Here is a 14,288-nt window from a genome sequence, read left to right as displayed (position 1 = left end):
TATCATGGCTACACTATTACCCCAACACCGTTGCCCTGGTAATATTCTGAAGAACTGCATCAACTTCATGAAGATGCCTTTTAAATTAAATAGCTTAATATTTAATTAAATGATGCTATGATATATCACTATAAAGCAACAAATCTGCATCAACATAGACAAGGGAACCACATCAAGAATGGCTGTGGGTGAACAGTGACATCTACTGGACACAAAAGATTATTAAATAATTTTGATTTCTAGCTCTGAGAGTTCTTAAATAGCATTAGCTTTTACATTGTGGTAGTGCTGGAGTGATGTCATAGCTCTGACGATCCAGGAAATGTGCAAGAGGCAAGGATTTTTGTAGGTGATATCTATTATTGGACCAGTCTCATAACAGGGAAAGCGTGAGGAAGGATATTTTGTGTCTAAAAGTTTGTTTAAATCCCTCCCAACTATGCAACTGGTCCAATAAAAGTTGCCACCCACAAAAATCCTTGCCTCTCACATTAATTTGACTATGTACAGTATTTAAAAAATATTAGCAAGCATCAGAATCATGAACACTTGTGCCATTGTGCCTCCTGAGAGAAGTAAAAATTCTCGCTCCTTTTCAAAGCATTACCAAATTGCAGCAGTCTATTTTTTGGACAAAATCAAGAAATTGGCTCTTACCTGTGGTCACAGGTATATGGCAAGATTGTGCCAATACAAGAATCCAAGCAAAAGGAGGCCTAGCAATCAACCTCCCATAACAAAGCATGCTGGTAAGAGTTACGCAGGGCCCAGTAAACTGCCAGCTTTTTTTTCCCTTGGGAATTGTGGAAGGCTATGCTAAGGGGAAATGCATAATAGACGGGGAAGGGAAATACAGATAAAGGTCCAGTAGTAATTTTCTATTTAAAAGACTGACTTATATGATATCTCTTACCATAGTATGAGAATCCCTTAAAATCACTGGTACATCCATAGTACCAACACTCCTAGAAGAGATGGAAAGGGTATTATCTTAATTTTATAAATAGTGAAACTGAGGCAAAGAGACCTGTTGTCTGACCAAGAGTCATACAGGAAATCTGTGACCATAGGCGACGCATACAGGTGGCACGGGGGGGAGGGGGGGGATGGGGGCACATGCCCTCCCTGAGATTGGCCGTCACCAAAGCCACCACCAGCTTCTGCGGGCAGTCACCACTCGCCCCCTGAGACTCCCCCGCCACCACCAACACTGCCACCGGTGTCTGCAGAGGGTCATTGCTCGCCACCCCCTCTCTCCCCGCTGACACTGTCACCAGCATCTGTGGACAGTCCCCGTTCGCCGATGATGACACCGCTGTCAGCATCTGTGGGCAGACCCTGCTCACCACCACTACCGCCACCGCCTGTGGGAGGTCCCCACTAGCCACCATGGTGCTCCCCCAGTCTCGGGAGATACCAGTTGTTCATGTCTGTGACAGAGGTAGGAAATCAATGTAAGCTCCTAAGTTTGGGCCCTAATCACTGGACATCTCTTCTTCTCTATCTGTAGACAAACTTGGGAAAAAGCTGTGACACTGAACACTTGGGAGACCTGATCTATATCAATTTTATTGTCTAATAAAGTACTAACCCCCATGTATTTTGAAAAAGTGTTTTCACTCCTATCTTCCTTCATCTCCCCATGGCTATGGTAGACAGACCATCCTGACTTAGCGCTGTGGCTGGTGACATGAGTCTCCCACAATGTGAAAAGCTTTGCACTCCTTCTTATTTATTGTTTGTACTGCCACAGCTCCTTGTCAGAGTTCAGGACATCCCAATGTTAGGTGCTGTATAGCATAATCCATTTCAGGCATGTATAAAGATACTGTTACTATAGAACACAGATGGCAATCCTTGCAAAGAAGCTGACTTGCCTGAATATGACAAAAGACCAAAAATCAAAGACATGACACTTGCATGCTGAAGTCTGATCAGGAAAACACGAACTGTTCTAACTACTCAACAAAGCTCGATCTCCAGAGACAATGGGGACTCAGAACGCTGGAGACAGACAAAACTTTTCTCTGATAGCCATTTGTCTCTAAACCCTTTTCCACCACTTGACATCACTAGCTACCTACCAATACTTTAGTTTCCCTGTCCATTTCTCTGAGATTTTATTAAAATCCAGCATATATCAATTTAAAGTGTTCTCCTATTTTTTCCTGCCCAAATAGCCTCTTTGGGCTTATCAGCACAATGAAGTGATGTGCTGTAAACTTATCTTCAGCAGGAAGTTTGGCACCATTGTAGGATTTGCAAGTTTTAAAGAGCTGAGATCATTCCCAACTCATCTAAAAATTTGGGGTCAAAATACCAAGGAAAGGTAAAAAGGACAGAATAAATGCCCTTTCGCTCACATTTAGCTAACAATCACAAAAATAAAGGCATTTCTTCCAGGAAGGTCACGACCATGTGTTTGCTTGAACCAGGGTATAAAATCCCTCTCTGACATACTGCACATGTTATGCTGATTTTATTGCATGCTGGGAACTGAACTGAGACCAAACTCAATAAAATCAGGATTTTCATTTCTCTTGCAGCACGTGCAGAGGCTCAAGCAAAGAGGAAAACAGCCCCTTATGTTTCCCCAAAGCTCTAGAAAGCATCCAGGGAATGACTGTACTTGGCAAGTTAATGCTTGGCTCATTCATCCTGGTTTTGGTGGGGTCAGACAGCCTCATTTGTCCATCTCCACCCCCACCCATCTGCCCCATCAACTTTTCCCTCTTGTCCCATTCTACACTGAACATTCCTTAAACCCCAATGCCCTGTGAGCTGCACACTGCTTGATTTCAAGCTGGATCCATGTTTCAAAGTAGCAGCAGTAGTGTAACTGATAGGGCATGACCAAGGCAGCAGCCCCAAGTGCTGCCTTTCTGAGGACAAGCACAAAAGCACTGCCAGCTCACTGCTCTGCCACAGTTAACAAAGCAGGAGCCAGCATTGCCCCAGGTGTTGGCAGCTGCCCCAGGTGCAGACCTGCCCTGATAAACCTCTAAGCAGCAGTTAATACCAGTGCCGAGCTGTTCCACAGCACCTTCCATTTCCAGTTGCGAAGGGAATTGGGATACTATCTGGACTAGAGCCTGGACTTGGATCACTTGCAGCTTTTAATGTAGCTTTATAATTATGGCTGCTTTTAAACCACTTTAGACACAGATATGAGCTCAGCTTGAAGAAAGAGGGATTTTCTATTACGCTAATTTAAGGGTGAAAATACTTGCGTGTCATGGCCCAAATGACCAGGGGTCCAAATTCTTGTAGGATTCCTGTGTGTCTGCAGCATGGCGCAAGTAGACTTAAAGAAGCTGAGCAATTCCTCAACCCATGACCAAGTATAAATTCCCAGTTAGGGCCAACTGGAAGCAGTCAGCATTCCAGTGAGACCAAAGACAAATTTGCAATGCAATTAATTCTGTCACTCCCTGGCCAGTGAATTTGAGTGCAAATTTGTGGCAGGTTGAATTCATGTAAAGGGCTGATTTGGTCACAGGATCAGGCACCATCAGCCAAAAATGGCAAAGCATGCTCTGAAGAGCAAGGAAGGAGTTAAAACACTGACATTTTCAAATGCTGGAGAGAACAAAAACCACATCCTTCAGCCAACTGTTTTCACCGCAGGATAGAAGTCAGTGCACAGCTTGATCACTCACCCAAATTTTGTGGCAAGAGTTCCACCCAGTGAGGATCCAATGATCATTCCTACCCCAAAACAAAGGCCAAGCTTCCCTAATGCCTCTGCACGCTGAGGAGGAGGAGTCAGATCTGTAACGACCATCTGGGCACCTACAGAAGGTATCAAAAGAAATAGATGATGAGAAATATTCTACTGAAAAAAACATAACTTCAGATCAGGGAACACGCTCTTTGAGAAGGTCTCTCACTAATGCAAGGGACAGAGCTCTGGCAGGAAGCACTTCTTGCAATACACATCAGCTGAAACACTGGGCCAGATCCTCATGTGAGGGCCACTGGTTGGGAGCCAAACCCAAGAACTTCTTGATCAGAGAGCACAAGTTTTTACTGCTTAAGCTAAAGGACCAAGTGACAAGTCTATTAGCCAAGAGAGGCACAAGAACCTTTTACAAATCAGCTACTCGCAGAATTTACCACCCAATGTTTTAGACCAGTATAATGTAACTCATGTTAGAAAGTAAGTCTTTGTTCATGTCCCCCTCCCCACACTGCTGGTGATGCATGTGCACATTTGCTCCAGCTGGGGGTTTGGTGTGTTGGTTTTTATTAGAAAAAAGTCAAGTAACAGCTGGAGCCAAACAGAGTGAAATGGAGGATAGCGATGGCACTGTAGCTCATGTGCAGCGCGTGTCCAACATGCTTATTTATGCTGAAGAGTAACAAGTTGAGTAGCTTATGGCTACATGTTGCAAAATAAATTACCCTGGGGAAGCTCCTGATTGAGTGAATGCAGTTGAGAAGCCTGAAATAGCTGCACTTCACTCAAAGCCCCCCCGTCACCCAGGTCTATTTTATTGATTATGGTTATTCATTTGAATGAATTAAAAGACACAGTTCTTAACTCCATAATAAAATCAGGGCTTGGAAAGACACATTTAACTACAGCAAGTATAACTAAGTACAGCCTGGGAACTTCTGACTTCCCTTTCAAGCCCATGAGGGGAGAGAAAAAGAATAGACTTGTCCAAATACTCTCTTGCCCTTGACAAGGAGGCTAAGATGAAGCACAGCAGCTCAGGTATCATGAAGGAGTGGGTTGGAGGGGCTACACTCTTTAAAGGATGAGTCACGTAGGCAGGCAGCAGAATAGCTTGTAAGCTTCTACTTTAGAGAGGGCCTAGGTGGGAAAAAAAAAAGAAAAAAGGAAAGCAGAGGGTCATGTCTATTTATTGGTCTGCAGAGGAAGGGGCTTTAGTTGAAGGGGGAGGGAGGGTAAAACTTATTTCCTAGGAGGAAAATTAAAACAAGCAGCTTTAGGAACACAGTGACACACAAAGGTTAGTATTACCTGGAAGCCCATGCATGAATATGGCTGGAATTCTGGACAGGAAGAGAAGTGGGGTGCTGGTGGAGACAGACAGCAGCAGGAATAAGATAAATCCAGCAAAGGATGAAAGCGTTAATGCAGCCCGAGCACCAAACTGGTCAGCAAACCTGGGATAGAAAATTATGCAGCAAATTCAGAAGTGGAACTATTTGGCAGTTATAAAATTAATATGCCCAGCCTGTTATTCCAGCCAACTCTACACATGGACATATACTCCTCTCTCCCTTCCCTTCCCTGAGGAATACTGCTCAGATTTTCAGAAGTGCTCAGCACCCAAAACTGGACTCAGGTTTTCAAAAGGAGTTCACCATGATGGGTGCTGAGGATTTCCAAAACTGAAAATCAAGTTTTTCAGTGCTGAGCACTTGAAAAATGTTGCCTTGTGAGAAGCCTGATGCACTGTCTAGCCTAGGATCTACTAGCATCCTATTAGAACATGTTACCCAATGCAATCCTACTATACAAGGACTTTGGCCTAGGTTGCCTGTATAACATCAGAAATCTGTGCAATATTATGATGTCATAAAATTATGGCATTTTTGGAGCAGTCTCTGGTAGAGGCTGGCTTTTCAGACCTGTGTGACTGTGACTTGCCACTAGAGGGCTGGAGAGCAGAGAGTGGACAGGAGCTAGGACTCTATGCTGTGTTGGGGGGGGGGGGGGGAGGGGGGGAGGGAAGGTGGCTTATAGCCGGGAGACTGAGAAACCAGTTTGCAAGCTGGGGTAGGGGAGGAAGTGCTTGCCTACCTCTGCAGCCAGCAGGACCCCAGCAAGAGAGAAGTGTGAAAGGAGAGAAACCCTGGAAAACTGAAGTGGGGGAGGGGGCGGGATGGAAATAAAGAGAAAGAAGTGAAAAAAAGATTTTTTTAAAGAACTAAAATCTTGCATGCGTCTCAGTGAATTAAGATTGGGTTAGAGGGGGGAGTGGGGTTAGGGGCATCAAGGGTTGTGCTGGCTGGGAGTCTAGCCTCCATGCCCATGGGTGGATATATGGGAGTCACCCTGGCCAGGGTGGGGAAAGCATGTTTTCCCCAGCTCCAGGGTCCTGCAGCTGTTACGCAGCTCTCCATGCAGTTGGGTCAGTTTCAGCCCAAATCTGCTTCTCTGGGGCTCTGTGCTTGGGCTGAAACTGACAATGTCACTCCAAGCTGGGAGCCATGCATCCTGGGATGCTGGAGGAATGAAAGTAAAACATTTGACTTCCCCTGACCATTCAAACAATACCCTGGAATGGCACGGGTAAAGTTTCTAAGATAAACCTCCTTCTGAGTGGCTTATCTTTTAAATGTTTAGAGAGTACTTATGGTGGTTTCTTCTTTTTCACATGGTGTCAAATATCAACTTCCAGATCTATGAGCCACTGTCTGGTATTATCACTCAATGTGCGGATTCCATCTACCGCATCTGGACATTTGTAAAGATTGCAGCTTTCAATTAACTGCTGTGCTGTTTGTTGGACACCACATTCACACAGGGGGCTGTCCAAGACGTTCATCTTGTGAAGTGTTGTTTTGAGGCATTCATATCCAGATCTCAGCCTGTTCAGCTTAACCCACACTTCTCTGTCAGTGTTGTGTCCCATGAGGTTTGGTGCTGGTATAAAACACTGTTGGAATAGGCCTGACCTTTCCCAGCAGTTGGCCCACCCTGTTGCTGCCCGAAGGTTTGTTTCAGCATCCCCAATCTCTTCCAGGAGTTTGGGGGCTTTGTGTACAAATGGTGTATGACTTTTAAGCCTCCATCTATTCAGGCTTTCAGTTAACGGTTGATGGAGTAGGTGATTTTCATCGTCTCGTCTCTATTGCCAGTTATGATGTTAGGGTCTGTCTTCTTATATCACTGTCTAATGTCCGAGAGTACAGGGAGTACATCTATGTGTGTGTAAATTGTGCAACCTGTTATAAGTCTCAGAGCACTGTTACTACAGTGCAGAGCTTTTTAGTGTGACAACTTCTGAACCCAACAGGAGCACAATATTCTGTTGGGACATATTCTGTTGGGCCATCACAAGTACAGTGGTTCTGAGCACTGTAAAGTTGGCACCCCATGTTGCGCTGGCTAAGATAGCTACCTGTGTAGAGACTTTATTGTTGACCTTTTGAATGTGATCTTTCTAAATAAGGGAATGTTTTAAATGCGACTCCTAGGTGGGTTGAAGTACGCTCATGGGGAAGGATGTGGTTGTCTACTCTGATATTCAGCATGCTCTTGGCTTGATGACTGTCCAGGTAGAACACTAGAATTCAGAAGCAGAGAATGAGAGCAAGACTGCCAGGGACAGTCAGGGACAGTGCTATCTTATGCTGGGATAATTTACTGAGATTAAACACACCTGTAAACACTGAACATGGGCATAAATTGTGCTTGGTCTGCCCAGCCTGCTGGGGGCCAGACTCCTAAGTCTACTGCCTAACCACACAGCTGTGCACTTTTAGCACCCATGTGCCCCAGCCAGCCCCTCTGCCATCCAATGCCACCACCCAGAGCCTAGGGCTGACCCCCCATGCCTTCTACCAGGCTGAGCCTGTTTTGCCTTGGCTCAAATTGCTTCTGTCCCAGGCGCATGTGTAAACACTGTGCCCAGGAGTAATTTACTTTGGCTCAAACTGCTCCAGAATGTATTGCTTTGCATTAATTGCAGGCGTAGTTGCCCCCAATATGTAGGATGCTGCACTATAGCGCTATACGAGAAAAGGTTAAGAGAGCTAGGAGAGCTAGTTAAGAGGTTAAGAGAGCTAGTTGGGAGAAAAGAAGATGAAGCGGAGTGGAGAGGGAGAATATGATAAAAAAATTTCAGATGTTGGGCTGCCATAAAGTAGAGGGAGAAGGACTATTCTCCCCTGCCTTGGGAGCCTGGACACAAAGCAGTGGTTTAAACTGAGATGCTCTAAGCTGCTGATGCTGCTTGATATGTGGGTTTGGGTGAGGCTTGTTTCCTGTGGTGTTGCTGGACTTGCTCCAGAAGTGGTATAGACAAACCTTCAACAAAGAGGTACTAATCTATACCTTGCTGACATCAGCATAAGTCAGGAGCAACTCTGCTGATGTCAGCTGCACTGAGATCATGCAAAGCCAGTGTGAATAAGGTCAGAGTCAGGCACGGAAATCCTATGATTCCCATGAGGAGTATCAAATAGCTCTACTTAGATAATACTAAAAAAATGCCATGTTACTCTCTTCTTCTGGGTTTCCCCACCCTGCTGACATATATCTAGTTACTCACATTTGTAAATGTTTGCAGGATTAAGGCATTAAATTGCAAGCTCTGTGGGGAAGAGATGCTCCAGCCTTTTTGTCCTTAGTAAGCCTGCTGCCCGAGTTTAAATAATAATCAAAATTGGAGATAAATGACCTGGCTAACTGTCACAATATTTTTTTAATTATAGACTTATTTTCTATAGCCCAGATGGCTCCTCAAAAACATATTTCCCCAAGATCTTGAACTAGAAATAAAAGTATATTTATTAAAAAAAATCTGATCATACATGCAAATGAAGGGGTCATGAGGGGTTACCTTCCAAAAACAGGACCTCCCAGAAGCTGGAGCACACCAAAGATTGTCTGAAGGTAGCCAAAGTCAACTGAATCCAGACCCAGGCTCTTCGCCAAGTACTAGAAAATGGGGAGACAGCAAAGTGAAACAAAGTATGTTTCTGAACAACAAGGTTAATACTAGTTTGCACAGGACTGTAGTAATAAGTGATCACTTGATCCAGTACACAATAAAGCAAGTGATTGTCCATAGGTGCAGTGTGTAAAGGCCAGGAATAGAGAGGTTAAATGATAGAGATCATAGGCCTCCAGCCCAGCTCATCAACTGATACATGTCAGAGTGACTTCCATTTAAAACCACTCCGAATTTGCCTCTTTTTTATATTTGCATTTTGAAACCCCTGGTGGGCAAACCACAAGACAAGGGAGCTCTGAACAACTCGGCTATTGCTAACTGGGGATGATTTAACTTTTAAATAGCCCACCTGCACCTCAAGTACGTCAGTCTGAGCAGCACCCAAGTGGATCTTGTGGTCAAGTCATCCAGCTACTCTGTTTAATCAAAGCAAGCTGGGTTAAAAGGCAAAACACAACACAAACAAAAACAGCCTCTCTCCTTCCAACCCAGTTACATCCCCAACATTATCTTTCTGGCAGTCAGCGACACAACCTAAAATACCCTGGAAGACCTTGTGCCCCAGGGATGGATGATTCAGAGTCAGGCTTTTGCTTTGTAGCATTTTATGTAAACTTCATGTGACATTTGGAGCCTCCAAGATCATCCCAACAGTGTGTTCTGCTCATATCCATTGTGTACCTGGACACATCACATGCACACACACCTGAATACTTTAATATATATATAATGTTCAATGTGTGTGTGTGTGTGCATTTGCATTATGTACACATACACAAACACTTCATAAACAAACCTGAGCATAACATAAACCTTCCTTAATGTAGCACAGACTATATTGTACACCTTCACACACAATAACGTATCTGGTATACGGTACCTGATACTTCTGAGGTATTTTGTATAGCAATGCAAAGTGGCTTCCTCCCATAAAACATGCCGGAAGTAAATATAGTGCTGAGAAAGGTACCAGATTGACAGTACTAGGGATTCTGTACATAAATATACAATGGACATGAGCAGGACACACTGTTGGGATGTTCTTGGGGGATCCAAAGGTCATGTGAAGTTTACATAAAATGCTCCAAGGAAAAAAAATCAGTGCATCTCTTCTCCTGGCTTTTCAGGGTATTTCAGGTTCTACTGAATTTCAGATTCTGACTGTCAGAAAGATAATACTGGGGACATGAGCTGGTTGGAAGGAGAGAGGCTGTTTTTGTTTGTACACATACACACACTCTGAGTGTTACATATACATACACACACACATACATATACATATACATACACACACATATGTATATATATATATATACACATGTATATATATGTGTGTATATACATATATATATGTGTGTATATATATATACATGTATATATATGTGTGTGTGTGTGTGTGTGTAGATATATAAGTGTGTGTGTCCAGAAGAAACACACACACACACACACACACAATTTATAAACAAACCTAAGCAAGTGGCTTCCTGGTAGCCCAGACTACTAGCTTTCCTAAAATGTGTACTCCTATACTCTGTTGGTCAAAAACCTTGGGTATTTAAAGGGCACGTCTGACCTATTATGTTACAAAGACCACCTAGGAATACTGAGAGAGATTCAAACTTCTATCTCCCACAGGGTTTTTGGTGGGTTTACTTTGCACATAAGCAGTATTGCCTCTATGCCAATAGGCTCTTTTAACTCCTACTCTCACGGTCCAGGGCAATGATATTGACCTCACTTTGGTATATCCTAGCCCACCTCTAAGAGACCAGGTAATGCTGCTGGGTTGGCTTATTGCCAGAAGGAGTAGGGCAGACCATCACTGGGGACAAGGAAATGGGAGGGAGCTCCCACAGTAAGACAGGGGAGGTGGAGATGGGGTAGAGGTTGGGGGAAAGGGAGTAGAAGGGCAGGGTTGCTGGAGCATTACAGTTCCCTGCTCCTTCTCCTACAAGGTTTGTAAAGAGAAAATGGAACAAAAGGGGACACATTTTTTATTTGAAATCACTTGTGACTAGACCTTCTCTCTGGCCTCACCACATGCAATCTCCTCTGTGGCCACTGAAAATGCTGCTGCAAGATGGGCATCTTGACTCACTGCTCCTATTAAGTAATAGCTTCACTTTGGGCATTTTTACACATGCATGCGTCACAGCGCCAGGTGCTTTAAAAAGCACCCGGCGCTGCGACACATACAGGTGTAGAAGTGGCAAAATACACATCAGCATTGAGAAAACGGTGGTGGTACACTTTTGAACTAAAACACCTCAGAGATGCTTTAGTTCAAACGTGCACCACCGCCATTTTCTGCGCACGGACGCGCATTTCATTGACTATACAACTGCATGCAGCACAGGGCAGTTTGCCTCAGTTTGCATTCAGATTAATCAAGTCTGCTCTGAAGCAGTGGATCTCTGGTGTGTTGCTGGAAAAAAAAGTATGTGTATATGAACCCTGCTCACAGTTGCCACTCCTCCCAGCACAGCAAACACAGATCTCCTATCTTTCCCTTCAGTCTCCTTCACAATTCAGTCCCACCATAAAATCTGTGTTCTTATATTGAAATACAGCCTGTTCTCACCCCTATCCAAATGGGTCAGCTGTGAACCCCTGCAGTCTCCTTTTGCTCCATCCCAGAAAGTTTATCACTCACAGAGGAACAAACCCCCTATCAAACTCTTTCCTTTCCCATCTCTCACTACAACTCACCTCTCTAAGAACAGCCAAAGAAGCAGCAAGTTCCAGTTCCTGCTCCTGATGGGCCGATTACAAACTGTCCATACAGCACTAAAACAGCCTGTTACCATTATCCAGTCTTCCCTAGGGCTGCCTGCTCATTGGTTCACCCATCCGGTATTGCAGGTTGCATTTTAAATTTAGAAGAGCCTTGGGGCAGGGACTCTATTTTGAATCTGTATGGCCCATACACATTCAAAATAGAGTCCCTGCCCCAAGGCTCTTCTAAATTTAAAATGCAACCTACAATAACAAATGGGTGAACCAATGAGCAGGCAGCCCTAGAGAAGACTGGATAATGGTAACAGGCTGTTTTAGTGCTGTATGGACAGTTTGTCTAGTCAGTGCTATTGAAATATTAATAATAATAATACCTTTCACAACTGCTGTCCTTCTATCCACCCTGAGTACATGCAGCATCCTGCAGAATGCCTCTCGATTCAAGTATAGCTTACTTGCTAAACAAGCTGAGATCCTCCTTCCCTGGTCCTAGTAAAAGCTGCTTGGACTGAAAGACAGAAGTGGCCAGCTCTGGAAAAGCAGTCAGGAACGGTACTCACTGGAATGATTCCAGTCTGCATGAACAGGAAAGTCAGGTCCAGGGCTGTGATCAGGTAGGTGATTCGGATCACCTGCTGCCGTTGGATCATGTTTTCTGGCTTATGTGTCTCCAAAGCCTCTTCCCTGAAATTTCTGTTTCTCTCTTCAGAAGTAGGCTCCTTCATTCACGCTGCCCAGGGAATGACGTCTAACACACTGCTCAGGCTGAAATTTGACATGAAAGGGAATGTTCAGCAAAAGTGCAAAAGTCATGTTTGTAATCTAAGGTTTAACTGTGTGAGAGCTGCTGAGTCATTGTGCTGTGGTTTATTCCCCTTCCCCCATTCACTTGTGTGTTTTGTGTGATCCATTGTTAGAGTATATCGATGATGACCATGTTATTGAATAAAGAATCCCTTTCTTCATTCCTGTTCTAGAGCTAACCATTAGATCAAGAGACATGTCAGTCCTTGAGATGAAAATAGATTTGGGAATCCCAAAAGAGCTGTAACTGGACTTTGCACTAAAGTCTATACAGCATATTAGTCTCATCATCTGTACCTCAAAGCTAGGAACAGAAGTTACACACAGGCAAGCTTAAGTGATCAGTAACTAGCTCAATTCTGTAACATAACAAAAGTTCAGTGCACTTAACCACTTTCAAAATGGCCCAAACTGATTTAAGATAAACCTGGTTGGATATAGTATCAGACTTTACTGATTTAGGTCAAACTGATTTATGGAACTTCTATCCCACAACAGCTCCTGATTCAAGTTAACTCACAGTCCCCCAGCCTCCCAGGTTGCTTTCTGCACTATTGTGCAGTATTATTAGGGTACTGCTCAGTAGCATCGCTAAAAGAGTGCATGCTGGGGCTACTGCACAGTAACCCTGGTTACTGCACATTGATTTAGTACAGTACTTAATCATACAAGTGCTAAACTTAATGCGCAGTAACTATGGTGCATTAATGAATGTGTAGACGTGCCCATAGAGCTTGTAATTTCACCAACACTGAAGTCAAACTACTGGAATTGCCCCATTTTAAGTTTGTCTTAACTATCACGACATTTCAAAACGGTATGTTTGTGGATTCCTTTTAGTTGCCTTCTTGATTTTGAACCTGCCAAGGGCTCATGTCAAGCTTTTTCTCTAATCCTGAAATTGCTTGTTGAAACTGCAAATGTTAACACAGATTTGCAGCCAGCCACCTGATTCAGGTGCTGGGGCTCTGAAGTAAAACACCAAATTCTGAGAGATTTGTAACAGACTCCTGAAATTGGTACCTCAGCAAAATACACAACTGGACTTGCAATGCGGGCTCCATAGAGTGGCTTGGATCCTACTCCAAAATGTTTGAGATCTGTCAGGAGGGAGAGTCTGAGTTCTGTGGGGCAGGAACTATCTATTTGTTCTGTTATTACTGTAGCAATATAAGTTATGATTTAGAGAGGCTCCCTAATAAGAGACTGAAGGAGATAGAAGGATATTTGGAGATAGTCCCTCGGTTAGCAGCACCTAGTTAGTTAGAAAGACTGAAGGCCTGCAGAGGATCATATACTGCTCCACAATAAAACTTGTTAGTTCTTCTTATTCTTTTTATGCCTGCATTTATTGAATCTGGGGATCACTACAATTTCCACAGTTGAACTCTGGTGCCTGACTGAGAAACTCCTGGTTGTTTGCAAAAAGCTTGAGGTTTCATGTTACACAAGGAGGTATTACCCTCCTCAGAGATTTCATTGCAATAGCATATTTTGCAAATGGACTCCCAGCGTGAGAAGCTGAAAGCAATATAAAGTACTAACATGATTATCGACTGGTATTATAACAAGCTCTGTGTTCAAGATGATCCAAAGCCCTACAAGTCAGGGGGGGCCACTAGTTGCTAATGAAGAGGGATGGGTTTACTTACAAACTGCCTTCATTTAGTGGAGGATCATTGCAAAACGTTCAGTTCATCTGAGCACAAAACAATAGATTCTCCTGCAGCTGGTGTTCCTGGAGGAGTACAGCACACCCAACTTCCTGCTTTACCCTGGGCAGGGAGAGTGTACAAATTATCAGCACTAATTATAAGAGCAAAACTCACAACAAAACTCTTGTTATACAAGTTTTGAGGCAAGTAAGAGGCTCAGGACAGACAAATGAAATACAAATTGTTTCCTGCTTCCAGGAAAAACTGCTGTCCTGCAATGGAAAAGCCTTCGGTGTTTGGATTGATCAGTAAATCTAAAACAAAACAGCTCCCTCAAAACAAACAAAGAATATGATGCTTGCATACACAGCACCTGACTCAGCCAGGGTCTGCCGCAGCTGTACCTCACACTGCCCTGCAACCAGAATGCAAATGC

General features: G+C 43.8%; 1 protein-coding gene across 4 annotated transcripts in view; it reads right to left on the bottom strand.

Annotated features, from left to right (window-relative positions):
* Positions 1 to 13,959, bottom strand: part of SLC22A18 (solute carrier family 22 member 18) — a 109,683-nt gene extending 95,724 nt beyond the window's left edge. For 3 of the 4 annotated variants that reach the window (XM_059722589.1, XM_006271195.4, XM_019477113.2), the window contains exons 1-5: positions 13,850 to 13,958; positions 11,954 to 12,158; positions 8,544 to 8,641; positions 4,991 to 5,136; positions 3,660 to 3,792 (exon numbers count right to left, since the gene is read on the bottom strand). In XM_059722589.1, the coding sequence (XP_059578572.1) occupies positions 3,660 to 3,792; positions 4,991 to 5,136; positions 8,544 to 8,641; positions 11,954 to 12,118 (542 nt within the window). In that variant the 5' untranslated portion in view covers positions 12,119 to 12,158; positions 13,850 to 13,958. Of the gene's footprint in view, positions 1 to 913; positions 966 to 3,659; positions 3,793 to 4,990; positions 5,137 to 8,543; positions 8,642 to 11,953; positions 12,159 to 13,849 lie in introns of all 4 variants that reach the window. The other variant, XM_019477114.2, reaches the window with a different exon arrangement.
* Between the last annotated feature and the right edge of the window lie 329 nt (positions 13,960 to 14,288).

The sequence above is a fragment of the Alligator mississippiensis genome, chromosome 2 (genome assembly GCF_030867095.1).
Source record: "Alligator mississippiensis isolate rAllMis1 chromosome 2, rAllMis1, whole genome shotgun sequence".
Lineage (NCBI taxonomy): Eukaryota > Metazoa > Chordata > Crocodylia > Alligatoridae > Alligator > Alligator mississippiensis.
Note: the sequence above shows the minus strand (reverse complement) of the source record. Positions and strands in the feature narration are given on the sequence as shown.